The following is a 14213-nucleotide window of genomic DNA, read 5'->3' on the forward strand; positions in this document are numbered from 1 at the left end:
TGTAGTCGAATTTATCAATACAGGGTATTAACTAAAAAACGATACAGAGCCAATTACCCAAAATGTGTTTTATGTAAGAATTTAAAATTTGCAGGTTACATCGAGGGTGCAGGGGGACAAATGACAATGAAAATTTCAATGACCTTGAACCAGGTCTTCAAGGTCATTCAAATTTTATCTCAATAACCGTTAGGATTAGAAGAATAGTTCTAATTAGAAATGTGTTCTAGGTTTAATTTTAAGTCTAATCAGCTTGGATCCGATCTAATTTGACCAATGGATAGCCGAGAAATGTTAGACCAAAAACCATAAGGTCGTGTGTGGTATTCTAATCAAGACACGACATTTAAGGGCTTATAAATCGAAAACTACCACATCTAATTGATCAAAATTGTCGTGACACTCTAAACTGAGTGGGGGAGTTTGGAATTTGTAACTTATGATGACCTTGAAACATTAGTTCAAGGTCATTCAAAATTTATCTCGAGAACCATTAGGATTAGGAGAATGGTTCCAATTAGAAAAATTCCCCGCAAGGTTTTTTAAGTCATATTACCTTTTACCCGAGGTAAATAAACCAATAAAACTTCAAAATAAACGTTAATTAATTGATTTAAGACGTACCAAGTATTTTTATTAACTTTTGTTAATAAACACAAAAGAAACTAAAGAAGTAATTGAAATAAATTGAATGACCTTGAACTAATGTTTCAAGGTCATCATAAGTTACAAATTACGAACTCGTTTAGAGTGTCACGACAATTTTGATCCATTAGATCTGGTAGTTTTCGATTTATAAGCCCTTAAATGTCGTGTCTTTATTTGAATACCACACACAACCTTATGGTTTTTGGTCTAACATTTCTCGGCTTCCCAATGGTCAAATTAGATCGGGTCAAAGTTATGTAGACTTAAAATTAAACGTAGAACACATTTCTAATTGGAACCATTCTTCTAATCCTAATGGTTCTCGAGATAAATTTGAATGACCTTGAAGACCTAGTTCAAGGTCATTGAAAATTTAATTGGCATTTGTCCCCCTGCACCCTCTATGTAACCTGCAAATTTAAAATTCTTACATAAAACACATTTTGAGTAATTGGCTCTGTATCGTTTTTTAGTAAACACCCTGTATAGAGTAGTATCGCTCTGTAGCTTTGGACTATGGCCGCCATTTTTAGGGCAGTTTTTTATCTATAGGAAAAGCATACGTCACGTCGATATAGGCCAAGTCCCAACCGCTGTTCAATAACCACGTTTAAAATTTTGTAAATTGTTTTCTAGGGTTTGGAAACCTATAGTATTTAATTCCCTCAACTTCGCGCCTTGAATCATTCTTGCAGTGGCCAGAAAAACACTTTTTTACCGTCATTATACGTACAAAGTTTAAATGTTTCGTAAGTAAACAGAGAGCTAGCAGGCAGCCATATTGTCCTATATTTTTGCAGTCGTTTAGCGTGACCGTTCTTGGGAAATTTCCCTGCCGGGAGTTTGGCTTAACTTATGAGTCCCTATGTTATTTGTTGATGGTTATACTAAAAATTTCATAAAAATATTTTCAGTATTTGATTTATTATTAGCAATCAAAGTTCGTATTTTATCCCCCACGACTCGAGAGTCTCAAAACCGCTTGGTCAAACCTACCTGTTGCGCCATCTCGAGAGCGAAATATTATTTTAACGGTTTTATCGTTTTCAGTCGGAACTGTCGTCTGCTATGATATTCTTTTTGGGTTTTTACCCGAGTTATACTCATAGATTGTAGTTTTTCGTGTTTTCAAAATGCCTTGCCGCCGCTGTCCGTTCTCAATTTAATTTCCGCTTCACCCATTTGGCGCTGCACGTAGGTTCAACCGCGATTTCTGAAATTTTGGGAGTCGCTTGATGCAGGTTGCAGAAAAAGTATCATAACTTTATAAATACTTTTCCAATAACTATAAAATTCACGGATATATATAATCATTGATATATTTTCTATCTTTCTTTAAAAAACCTCGTAAATTTTGGATTTGGTGACAATTCCCCTTTAAGTGACGAATTCCACTCTAATTCGCAGGCTTCTAGTCTCATTTTTTTTTTGTAGATGGGACAATTCAGTCCACTAACCGCTATAAGATTAATCAGGGTTGAGACATGTGTAAAGGCCACGCCAACGGGGGGATACTTGGGGACACCCGTGGCGGAAGTATTCCGAACAACTGCCGGTTGTCTGCTAGTTATCGCTCCCGTATATTTTTGGCAAATCAAACTCCACGTAAGGTGTCTATTTCTTTATTATGTCTATGGTTTAGAGTAGTCGAAAATGTATTTGGTTTGCAGAGTGTCCACTAAAAAACGAAAAATGATAAATAACTGAAAAACGTTTTTTTTTGGAAAACTTTCAATTTTCTATGGAACATTCCTTTTGCAGGGGGGACATTTACTAGTGTAAAATTCAATGACCTTGAACCATGTCTTCAAGGTCATTCAAAAACTATCTCGAGAACCGTTGGGTTTACGGATTTGGTTCCAATTAGAATGTTGTTGCTCAGCATATTATTAGTTCAAATAACTTTGATTTGACCAATCAGAACTCGAGGAATTAAAGGTTAAGGAATTGAACCTGATTTCTGTAAGATTGGTTGTCATGACGACATTTGAATTGAAATGTTGAACAACACTATGAACGCCGTCGTTAAACCAGCTCAAGCATGTATCGTAGCCAACGGTGGCATAATTGAACAGCTGTAAACTATTCAGTATTTATTTGATTTAGTCACATTAAAATTAATCAGATTATTTTATTATCAAACACTGAATTTGATATCAGATTTCTGGGTGAGGAGAATATAAAAGATTGAGCTGATCCCACTTTCTTAAGATTTATGACAATTACAACCTGAATAACATGATCAGTTGGCCGTTGGAAGTACTAATCCGAGTTTCCTTTACGAAAGAAATTCCCGAAATATCAAAATAAAATTTTATTGATACAAAATTCTTGATATACAGTTCGGTGCTAATACTACTATTATGTCAAGTTGAGAAACAATCTATAATGCCATTTTCTGCATTATAATATTATAATTTTATTGAATTAAATGCAGGAACTTACAAAACACTTGAAGCTACAATAGATAAAACGAGAGTCGACGCGATTTATTTATAGAGGCGCAGTTCTTGGTAATTTGTGTCCAGACACACTGAATGATTTTAATCCATTCATAAATTATATCCTTAAGAAAAGAGATAAATATGTCCTTGTTGTTCTTAATATTTTATGGAATCAATTGTCCACTTTCGTATTAAGATTCGAACGGTTCAGTTAGACTCGATCGCAGTCTTCTCCTTGCGCTGCTCCATCGGGGCACGAGCAAGTTCGTCCGCCGCGGCCATTTGGCAGGCAAAGATGCAAACAGCCGCCATTGTTCACGGAACATGGATTGGTCACTGTAATGACAATCACATTTACATAAATGTATGACTAGGAAGAAAATCATCCACAGGGTTAAGGACATTAGAGGTTGATTTTTAAATAAGCAAAGTCTTACTAGATGGCGCCAACAGTCCGATACTTGTAAATTTTAAGTTATTTGAAAATTGCAAAACAAATTACTGTTTCTTTTTTTTTGGGAAGATTTTACTTGAGTTTATAGTTTTTATATAACACCTTGCCTAAGGGGAATATAACAACACGTTCTTTATGGAAGACCCCAAGAAATACCTCGCCAATAAACCACAAAATATGTCAAAGGTCATAGGAGGGAGCGGGTAATATTACCAAAATACCAATACCGCCAAAAAAAAATTAATTAATTTAAACTGTGAAAAAAAATTGTAATTATTTATTCCCCTTCTTGCCAAAACCTTGAAATTGGCGCCATCTAGTATAAATAAAACCACTAAAATCGAACCTCTAAGGGCTTCCCCTCTAAATGTTTTCCTATAAGCAAATTGTGAATCGCTTTATTGTAATTCCTAAATTAAATATTTCGTCTACTCAAGCCTCAAGCAAAAAGTAAGTATCTTACATCTTGGGCATCTTGAAGGAGCTTCGGCTATTCCGTATAATTTTCCGTTACCGCCCAAAGGAACTTCCACCGGATCCACCTGGCCGCCATTTTTGTCTATCTTATGAACAAATTGACTACTAAAGGCGAATAACCAAAGAATAATTAGTTTTGTCAACCTTCCACGAGAATTATCCATGAATTTCACCTTTCCCAGTCCGTGTAATATATGAATCCGCCCGTGATTGCAATCCCAAAAGGATACTCAGCGGGAGTGTACACGACTCTTCTACGTTGTCCACTTAAGTCGATGCACTCCAGTCGACGAAAACCTAATCGAGATAATTGTTATTTCCAATTCCCTTAAACAAATGGTGAACTGAAAACTGATTGCGCACCAGCGTCTGTCCAACAAAGATCATTTCGTTCGAAGTCGATTGTCAACATATTTGGCAGTCCAAGGTTTTCATTGATGAGAATGCTCCTCTCGGATCCGTCCATGTTTGCCACTTCTATCTTCGGATCCAATCGGTTCCAGTCGGACCAGTATATCTTTCTATTTGTTACGAATACACGCAAAATGTATTGTTCAATTGGTTCACGCAAAACTACAGTCATATCTTACCCTAATGAAGGATGGCACACAATTCCTCTGGGATTGACTAGTCCATGATCAACTAAGACTTTGTGCTCACGAGTTTCCACCCTGAAGACATTTATGGAGTCTTTCGAAGAATCGGTCCAAAATATATTTCCACTCACCCAGTCCACAGTAATGCCCTCTGGCGATTTAACGCCTGTAATATTTCAATTTGTTAAAATGAGTACGGTTAGTTACGATATATAAGACGCAGACAGTACCGTGAGAAATTAAAACTTCGGAATTGGTTCCGTTGTACAAAGCGGTACGAATTGTTCCTCCTGCGATATCTGTCCAGAAGAGTCGTCCCAGCGCGCAGTCAGCGGCGACACCAACAGCCGTTTGACTAGCCTCCATCAACATTAGTTGTCCTTTGTTGTTTCTTTGCGTCTCATAAGGTAATCGAAGCAGCGACATACCTTGAGCAAGTACCAGAAAATCTCCACCGTGTCTCGGGGCAACTGTTCAACGGGGAAATGAAGGTAGTAGAATCCATCGGGTAATATTCGAAATGGGCGTCATACCTGAGCAAACGAGTCCATCTCCTACGTACCCATCGTTGCATTGACAGATATAGGAAGGCGAAGATCGGGAAATGGGAGAAGCGTTAGTCGCGCATTGGGCGTGAATGTCGCATTTCTCAGGTTGTTGCCTGCAGTCTCCTTGAGCGATTCGACAGAAATGGCCATCGCCTTCGTATCCATTCTTGCAATGGCATCGATAGCCTCTGGACACTTGGTCGTACATACATTCGCCATGCGTGTGGCAGTCATTTATGACGTTACACGATAAGACCGTTCTCTGACAATCCGTACCGTCTCCTTGGTACCCGGGAAGACATTGACAACGGTACTCTAGTCCCACGGAATCGTAGATGCAGCGGGCTTCCTCGTGGCACATGTTCGCGACATCTTTGCAAGATTCTGTTATAAATTAGTTTTAGCTCGATGTTAGACAAATTGGATTTAAGGAGTTTGAACAAAACCCGGCTACCTCTCTCGAGAGTGCAACTCTTTCCACCCCCTCTGTAACCATGGTTACACTGACATTTGTATCGTTGGCCGTCGGAATCGAAAAGGCACTGGGCGTTAGGATCGCAGTCGTCCACGCTATTACATTCGTCTGTAATTATACACGTCAGTTTAGAGAGATAGTTCAAAGTTAGACTGTTCACTATAATTTGCCTTACCAACAGGACTGCAAGTAACGCCGTCGCCTTCGTAGCCGGCGTCGCAGCGACATACGCTTCTTTGGGCCGATGGGTCGCGGTCACATTTTGCGAATACGGAACAGATATTTACTCTAGTACAATCGACGCTTTCTGATAATGTTGATTTTTAGTACACGATTATAATATCGTTGGTTTTTCATGCCTATAAGAAAAATAAGTACCGCTTTTGGTGCACCGAATGCCGTCCCCAATGTATCCAGCGTTGCAGCGGCATTCGTAGCGACCTCCTTGAAAGATGCACTGCGCCCAGGGACTGCAATCGGTGATTGAGTGGCAAAGATCCCTGTCTTGCGTCCTGACGCAGTCTGAGCCGTCGCCTTCAAATCCAACGTTGCAGATGCACTGGTGGGCGCCGAGGCGGTCGTCGTAGATGCAACGGGCGTCCAAGGAACAGTCTTCTTCTTCCGTGTCAGGGTAACACGACACTTGAATGGGTGGTTCGATCTCCGTATCGTGAACGGTACAAGAGTGACCATCTCCCCGATAACCTTCCTACGTTTAAGATCCTGTATTATATTTTACCAAGAACAGAACTAAGCTACTGAGAACAAACCAACAATCATTTTTTACATGATTTCGTCACGGTTACTCAATATTTAGTTTCAGGTTTTGGACGGACATAGTTGCAGCTAGGAACAACAAACACAAGGAGAACGCGGCTAGCCTTTAAACACGCTAACGCAGTGTTGTGTACAAATTTCATTGGACGAGCCTTTACGTTGAACGTTTTACGGAAAGGGGGAGGACAATTTCCGAATTTTCCCATTCCGACGGCAGCAGGCGCTAAAGCGTCTAACCAATGAAAAATGTACACAAGAAAATCCTTGACATTTGACGGGTTGCGTTCTCCTTGTGTGGGGTGCTGTGTTGGTAGCTCGCTATGTGTGGGTACGATAACACAAACAGGCATATGAATTACATTTTAATATTATTGTGATACTTAATAAAATTATAAAGTTATATAATTAATATCAATTCTTTTTAATATTTGGTATGTAACTAATGTATAAATCTTAATCTTTAAAATATATTTAAAATTTATATTAAACATTTTTCGTTGAAATTATTTCATACAAACAGAATTAGATCTAATCTAATTCCGATATAAATACATATATATTAATATTTAAAACTTTAAAAAGATATATCATTCCTTTTCAGTCAAAAGAGGGCGTCAGAAAATGTTTAAAAGGCGGGGACTGAGAAAACCCAATACATGTTTGTTTGAATTCATTTGCTTCGTTCATAGAAGGTGAGTAATATTTTTGGGCGGTGATTACCTGGCAGACGCAGATATGTCTGTTCAATGGTGTGCTGTATAAGCAGTCCGCGTGTAGATCGCAATCGTTGGCTTCTCGACAGTCCCTGTCCACAACCTCGGCTGGTCGACATAAAAACCCATCGCCTTGGTAAGCGTCTTTACACTGACAGGTTGGGTTTTGATTTGGGATTTCGTAACAGTCGGCGTTGATATCACAGTTCAGCTCCGCGCAGGTCATTCGCCCTAAAAAGTAACAGTGGTAGTATAATATAAACAAAGAAAGCCTCACGAAATGAAATGAAGTTAATGAACATTAACGATAATGAAAATAAATTTTCATGCTATCTCGAAAGTTTTACAGGCGGATAAGGAAATTATGTCATCGTTCTCTCTGGCTGCACTACTAGTCCGCTACCCCGTCGTTGTCTTGCCCCAATCTTTATATCTCTTTGCGGAAGCTACTCTCTTCGCTGACCCCATTTACAGCCCCAGCTATCCTGAGAGTTTTACGGGCGAATGTATAAATTATATTATCTCTTTTAATTTAGTGATTTAGTAATTAAATGTAAATAACTATTAATTTTGAAAGCTCGAATATTTGACATTTCATCAATCCGTTGGTAGTTTAGCACTACACTATTAATAAAAATCATTGGTGATATTAGGGAAACTGTAAACGATTTAAAATTAGCGTTAATTGAGCAATAATAGAAAATATGAAATCACTTTCGCATTGCACTCCATTTCCTAAGTATCCAGGTCGACATCGACAAGCGAAGCTACCGGCGACGTTGATGCATTCGGCATTGATGTCACAGTTGTCTTTCCTCACCAGACATTCATTTACGTCTGAAAGTAGAGTGTAACGTTAAAGACACAAAATTATTATTTCATTTACGCGTTGCTTACCGATACAGGTGGCTCTCTCGCCACCAGCTCCTCCGCCCACTTGTTCGTAAAGATATTCGAAACCTCTGTCGCAAATGCATCTGAACGCGTTCCCTTCGACCACGCATTGACTGTTCGGACCACACTGCGCTTTACCTTCTTTGCAGGGATCGTAATCTCCTGTAAACAATATTCACTGGTGAATTTGTTGTCATTAAATGTTACTTACGCTACTACCATATCTGTAATTATTTTCCATAAGTATGTTAGTCGCTAATAATAATTACTGATAGCCACGGTGGTATGCCCAAAAGTGTCTTTGGAATAAAAATTCGCAATTGACGGATTTTTGAATGACGTTTTAGCGCGCGACACTACAGGTACACGTCTTGGGCACACAGCCTTCTTTGCGTGCTTTTTTGACCATAACATGTAGAGGTATTTTCACGACAAAATGAATTTTAAAAGCCGTCAATTTAAAATAAATTTTTAAGCCTTGGTTTCCAATAGCGAGCGTAATGACACGTCATTCAACTTTCGGACGTACAAACGTTTTGAAGAGAGTAAAGAAAAATGCGTTATGATTCGTGCTAACCAAGCAAAGAGAACGTACTAGGTCTAATGACTTAGTAGGAAGTCCACCAAAAAAGTGTGATCCCAGTTAAATTTAACACGCAAAAGATAGACTCCATGTGGGTTATAATTATACTAATCAGATACCATTAAAGGGTGTTTACCATTAAGAGTGGACACCAAGTTCGTTGCTGCGATTCTGAGAATTTCATCTTGGTCTTCGTAGACAATGTAGTTCCTCGATACTTTCAGTCTGGTCGCTGAATCCTTCGGCTCATTCTGGTTTTGTAAGTTGTCGTTTTGTGAGTCGTCGGATTCTTCGGCGTATTTACACTGTTCGTTGTAAGTTATAATTTGTTCAACCACAAATGGAACCTCCAGGGAGTTACTCTCCAGCCTGTAGGACTTGGCTGACCGCGCTCGAATTTGCCCTAATATAAAGACATTTTCAAACTTCAGTATTTTCTATGGTAAAGATTTATTTAAGTTTTCTGGAAAAGGGCTTTCCTGGAAAAGGGCTTTCCTGGAAAAGGGCTAAAATAAATTGATATTTTCTGATAGTAGATGGCACATGAGTCAGTGCTTTTGAGCAATATTACTCAAGTAGTGTATTCGCATGAGTTTATGTGAAATATACATGCCTGGACCAACTTTGGTGTATTCTTCTTCGTAATCCTCCACTCTGATCTTGACCCCAGTAGGAATGGCCGGTAGGGTTCCCTCGACCCGGACGTTCCAACGAATGTCGTTGAAGGCATCGGGTCCCAGAAACTCTTCGTGGATGATAACTTGATGGCCGGTTTGAGGGAATCCAACTTCCGTTGAACGATTAAACACGCCACCTATTAGGAGACGTCATATCGGATTAATTAATTCAGCTCCCTGTGGTCGTAATCCAATTCCCGGTCACTTGGCAAGGCTTATTGAGTTAAAATAGTTAGACAACTTCCAGTGAAAATATTACGTTGTCTGCTATGATTTCTGTTGTATGATGTAAAACTATACCGTTTGCAGATTCTGTTCCACCTAGGAGAATGCAACCCGTCAAAAGTAATGCATTTTATTGCGTACATTTTTCATTGGTTAGACGCTTTAGCGCCTGCTGCCGTTGGAAGGGCAAAATTTGGAAATTGTCTTCCCCCTTTCCGTAAAACGTTCAGCGTAAAGGTTCGTCCAATGAAATTTGTACACAACACTGCGTTAGTGTATTTAAAGGCTAGCTGCGTTCTCCTTGTGTTTGTTGCTCCTAGGTTCCACAAAAAAGTGTTCCTCGGATTTAAACTCATTAAGCCTTGTTGTGAATATTTCGCTTTCCATCTACTAACCAGTGATTGAGAAACCATTTCTGGCTTGATCTTTGGACACGGCAAACATCCAACCAACAACACCGCCTAATGTGAACAGGGCCGCCATGTCATAGCCGATACTTGGCGGAATTTTGCTGATGGCGGTGTATGTCCGGCCATCAGCCGTCACTACGTAGGAATGCGTGATAACATTTTCCAAGACGACTTCGTTGATTTTCAAATTCATTTTTCCGCTCATTCGGGCAGGTTTAGCTGAATCAAATAACAATTATGAAGATCTATGTCATATTAAAAAAGCGTTTTCCATTTGACTGCTCTCGAAGACTCGAGATCGCCTCGATCAACTTTTCACGTTCCACTTGCGTGCTTGGATTTGCTAAGTTAAATTTTTGCGTGTTCGTTTATTTCTCTAGAGCGCTCTGAGGGGGCTTCAAATCGATTTGCCATTTGCGATGGATCAACGGATTGAGATTGATCTCGGAGCAATTTTTACGGGTTCCTTTTTAGCTCGAGAATAAAATCTCTGTTTCTCCCTCAGTCAGAGTGAGATCAATTACGTTAGAGACAGATTCGGAATGAATGCCGAGCAGTCAAATCGAAAGCGTTTTTAATGATAAATTCCTTACTAGTCTCGATACAATTTCTTCCATTTCCTAGATAGCCTTCCTTGCAAACGCAGCAGAAACCTTGTCTGTAGTCTCGACAAATCGCGGTTGGAGGACACGGTACCTCGGCACTCGCGCAAGTCTCAAGACCCGTTTCCGACGAATGTCCATCTTGAGAACCACCGCTGACTACCCCATCTATGGTGTCGGCGGGAAGAACGTTTCCGGTAGCACCAGTTTGACCAATGTGGAATAGCCACATTCCTGACTTTCGGATATTTGACATTCTAGAGAAAAAAAATCATAGGCTTATTAAGGAAAGTGTAAAATGTTTCGAAAATTACTTGTAGTAATTGTAGGTCCAGTAATTTACAAACATTTTTCAATCTGACACTTTGGTGTGCTACGATAGGAGTTCTTCGCAAGTTGATATACTGAATTGTTTAGTTCGAACGTATCAACTTGGCCACTTAGGTAGAAGGAACGCTCGCCGGATAGGCGGAATGTGAAACCAAACGTTGCAACGGTTCCCAATTTACTATTGGTCAAAATTCCTAACCTTACCTTAACCTTACCTAAATGAACCAAAATACTACAAAAAACTGGGTGAATTTCATAGACAGCAAGAGGGCATTATCCGCACCAAAGAAGCAGAGGCACCTACATAATTTCCTCCTTAAATAATAATCAACAACGCACCTAGCTATAAAATCACGAATTATGGGCCGTCGAAAGTCGTACGTTCCCCTTAAAGTCTAAGAAATGAACATTTTTGAAATAATAATCAACGCCCCTAGCGAAAGTCCTACGTTCCCCTTAAAGTCTAAGAAATGAACATATTAAAAAACGAAACAGGGCCTACCTGTCGAAATTTTTGGCCTGGTCCGTGCCAGATCCACGCAAGGTATAAAGCCGTCCGTCGCCAGACATGAAACCCGCTTGGGCGCGAGCGTCTGGCAAATGTTGATTCTTTCCGTCGGATTGAATCCATTGGATTCCACCTTCCGGGTACAATAAGAAGACATAGCTGTCGTCTTCGTCACTTACTATCACCACTTGGAAAGTATTCACCTACAAATAATCGTTTAATTACGACACATTGCGTAGAAATGGTTGAAGACTTACGAGGCTTGATTTGCGTTCAAAGTGACCAACTGCGTCCCAAGTCACTATTAACAAGCTTTTTGGTATGAACGAATGCGCCTTGGAGAAATGACTTCGGATCTCCCTTTTTGCCCGGTCCAGCAAATCGGACTGTTGAGTTTCTCTGAAGGTAAATTGAGAAAGATAATTTTGAAACCAACAGGAAGTCGACTAATATACGCTAGCGGGACTTATTAACCTGTAGTATATGGCTCCGGACTGTCGAATATCAACGTCGGTGTACAAGGGAGATATAATTGGATATGATAAAGGAAACTGGGCGTTGAAGAAACTGGGAACTTCCGTTAGAAAAGAGATGAGACCATTATCGTTTATCTAAATGTACCCGAGAAAAATACGCCATTTAGTATTATAGAGGATCACAAACGCTTCGGAAATTATCACAGAATGAGTCAATGGTGTCTTCTGAATAACTTAGAAAGGTTGGTCCTAATACGGACCAACAAAGTACTTACGAAAACCGACTCGTACTTGACGCCGTAAAAAGTGATGGGAACTTTCAAAGGTATTTCCGGCGAACTGGTGTCGTCAAATTCTCCATTGAGGGACTGATCGCGAACGATTCCGAACGGGTACAGTTCCGCTTTGGAGATTGCTCGCGAATATTTCAAGTTCAAATATAACACCAGAAACAGAAACAGTCGGTTACGGGACAATTCCATTTTACACTCCCAATAAACCCACTGAATAGTATATATGTAGGACTTTTTTCGCGATACACTACTCTCTCGGAGAACAGGTCATTCGTAATCCATTCAGCAACTGGGAATCGGGTACTCGGGATCAAACATCCGAAAAACTCCAGATCTCCAAGCTGGCGACGTGATGACTATTTCTAAACGATACTTCTAAGCTTCTCAAGCTGATACAGGACAAATATTAATATGTACGCTTACGAAACTGCTCTAGAAATGTAAGAATAGCGTAGACCACAATGGGCGTGTTTCTACTACTTTCATCCCTAATTTTATAAGTAAGTATACAAATTGTCCAACGGTGACTGCCTTCGGATGTCACGTGATTTTCTTTGCCCCGCCCAATTTGGAAGGTACCTATTTGAATATGAGGATAATGACATTCCGAGAATAAGATTTTGTCAGAGCGTGTCTTCGGATCAAAGTTCCAATTGGAGCGAGCGGCGACCCAAGACTGGGGATTTGGTGGTATCTTAGCGTGGAACTCTGTCGCCATGACTAGTGTATCAGCTTCTTCGGCGTCTTATCTTTGTCGAAACAATCATTACAATGCTGGTAGTACTTTGGAGCACTTATGGACTGAAAACAAGGAGATCTGTTGCGATTACGAAAATACTTTCGGCACAAGGTCGATAGCCAGGCAAAAATGTCAAAGGAAACCAGCATCCGCGCATCTCGACAGATTTTAGTCAACACTCGAGAAAGAGAGGAGATAACGTGAAAGTATCCTTATCAATGAATCCCCCTTCATACGTTAGGCTCGCGAAAAAGATGGCAAAATAAATCAAATCCTGTAACCCATTAATACCTAATTAAGCTCCTTCTAAAGTAACATTTTACGACCAAGCCCCGAGAAAATTAAACCAAGCAGTGGCTTCATTGAGAAAATGTGCGCATTATTTAAATTAACCTACTTTCATTTAATAACGCTATTTATTTTAATTCGGAGATAAGAACACTTTCAAAAGGTGTTATCCATCCTTCGGCGGGAGACTTTGAAGTACAAATATCGTTTGGTGACACTGCGGAACAAGTTCGTACATTATGGAAGAACCTTGGAATACAATTCTCCCGTTAGTTTAGCACTAATCTTTGGATACGGAGAATAAATTTAAAGTTCATTGTAGACGTTTTGTCCATGTTCCCAATTTCACTGTATCTATTAATTTCAACTGTAATTTAAGAGACCAAGAAAAATGAGAAGCACCCGATTACGGATTATTTGTAAGCCGAAACTTTTGATAATTTCCGACGAGCCACTTAGGCAATCTGGTGTACAATTAGCGAGAAATCTACATAGTTATTTATGGAAATCGACAAGCAATAACGATATATTTGAGATATAATATTTTTTTTATAAAATATTAGAAATCTCGGGAAACATCGATAAATATTGAAAATTCCGGGAAATACAAAATATTAGAAATCTTTGTAAAATATCGGAGCTATTTCAAAATATCAGATATATTTGAAAATAATAAATTTTCGGAGCTATTCCGAAATATCAGATATAATTGAAAAATAAAAAACTAATTGAGCTATTCCGAAATATCAGGATCAGATATATTTGAAAAATATAAAAAATTTCGGAGATATTCCGAAATATCAGATATATTTGAAAAATTTTTATATGTCGGAGCTATTCCGAAAGATCAGATATATTTCAAAAATATAAAAAATTCTGAGCTAGTCTGAAATCTCAGAATCAGATATATTAGAAAAATATTAAAAATGTCGGAGCTATTCCAAAATATCAGATATATTTGAAAAATTTTAAACATTTCGGAGCTATTCCGAAAGAGAAGATATATTTGAAAAATATTAAAAATTTCGGAGGTATTGATAAATATAGGTAAATATA

The 14213-nt window shown here is 39.1% G+C and overlaps 1 protein-coding gene across 1 annotated transcript; it reads right to left on the minus strand.

Annotated features, from left to right (window-relative positions):
* Positions 1-2947: 2947 nt before the first annotated feature.
* Ndg (Nidogen) lies at positions 2948-12496 on the minus strand. The gene is made up of 21 exons (XM_090174882.1): positions 12113-12496; positions 11836-11972; positions 11619-11760; positions 11356-11564; positions 10515-10780; positions 9907-10140; positions 9223-9423; positions 8746-9012; positions 8030-8188; positions 7847-7969; positions 7140-7363; positions 6021-6351; positions 5818-5949; positions 5622-5750; positions 5153-5551; positions 4850-5089; positions 4614-4785; positions 4387-4544; positions 4197-4320; positions 4010-4128; positions 2948-3428 (listed from the first exon to the last, which is right to left on the minus strand). The coding sequence occupies exons 1-21, from the start codon at positions 12317-12319 to the stop codon at positions 3304-3306; spliced, it is 4098 nt and encodes a 1365-aa protein (XP_090031008.1). The 5' UTR covers positions 12320-12496; the 3' UTR covers positions 2948-3303.
* Between the last annotated feature and the right edge of the window lie 1717 nt (positions 12497-14213).

This window comes from Leiobunum rupestre, chromosome 5 (genome assembly GCF_980474605.1).
Source record: "Leiobunum rupestre chromosome 5, qqLeiRupe1.1.hap1, whole genome shotgun sequence".
NCBI lineage: Eukaryota > Metazoa > Arthropoda > Arachnida > Opiliones > Sclerosomatidae > Leiobunum > Leiobunum rupestre.

What these genes read in the sequence shown, in the direction of transcription:
- Ndg (XM_090174882.1), bottom strand. Translation starts at nt 12,319, where the DNA reads ATGGAATTGTCCCGTAACCGACTGTTTCTGTTTCTGGTGTTATATTTG. An exon ending in CAGGCCAAAAATTTCGACAG is followed by an intron (nt 10,781 to 11,355) that starts GTAGGCCCTGTT and finishes TTTTTTCTCTAG; the next exon opens with AATGTCAAATATCCGAAAGT. An exon ending in GACATATCTGCGTCTGCCAG is followed by an intron (nt 6,352 to 7,139) that starts GTAATCACCGCC and finishes TCTTAAACGTAG; the next exon opens with GAAGGTTATCGGGGAGATGG.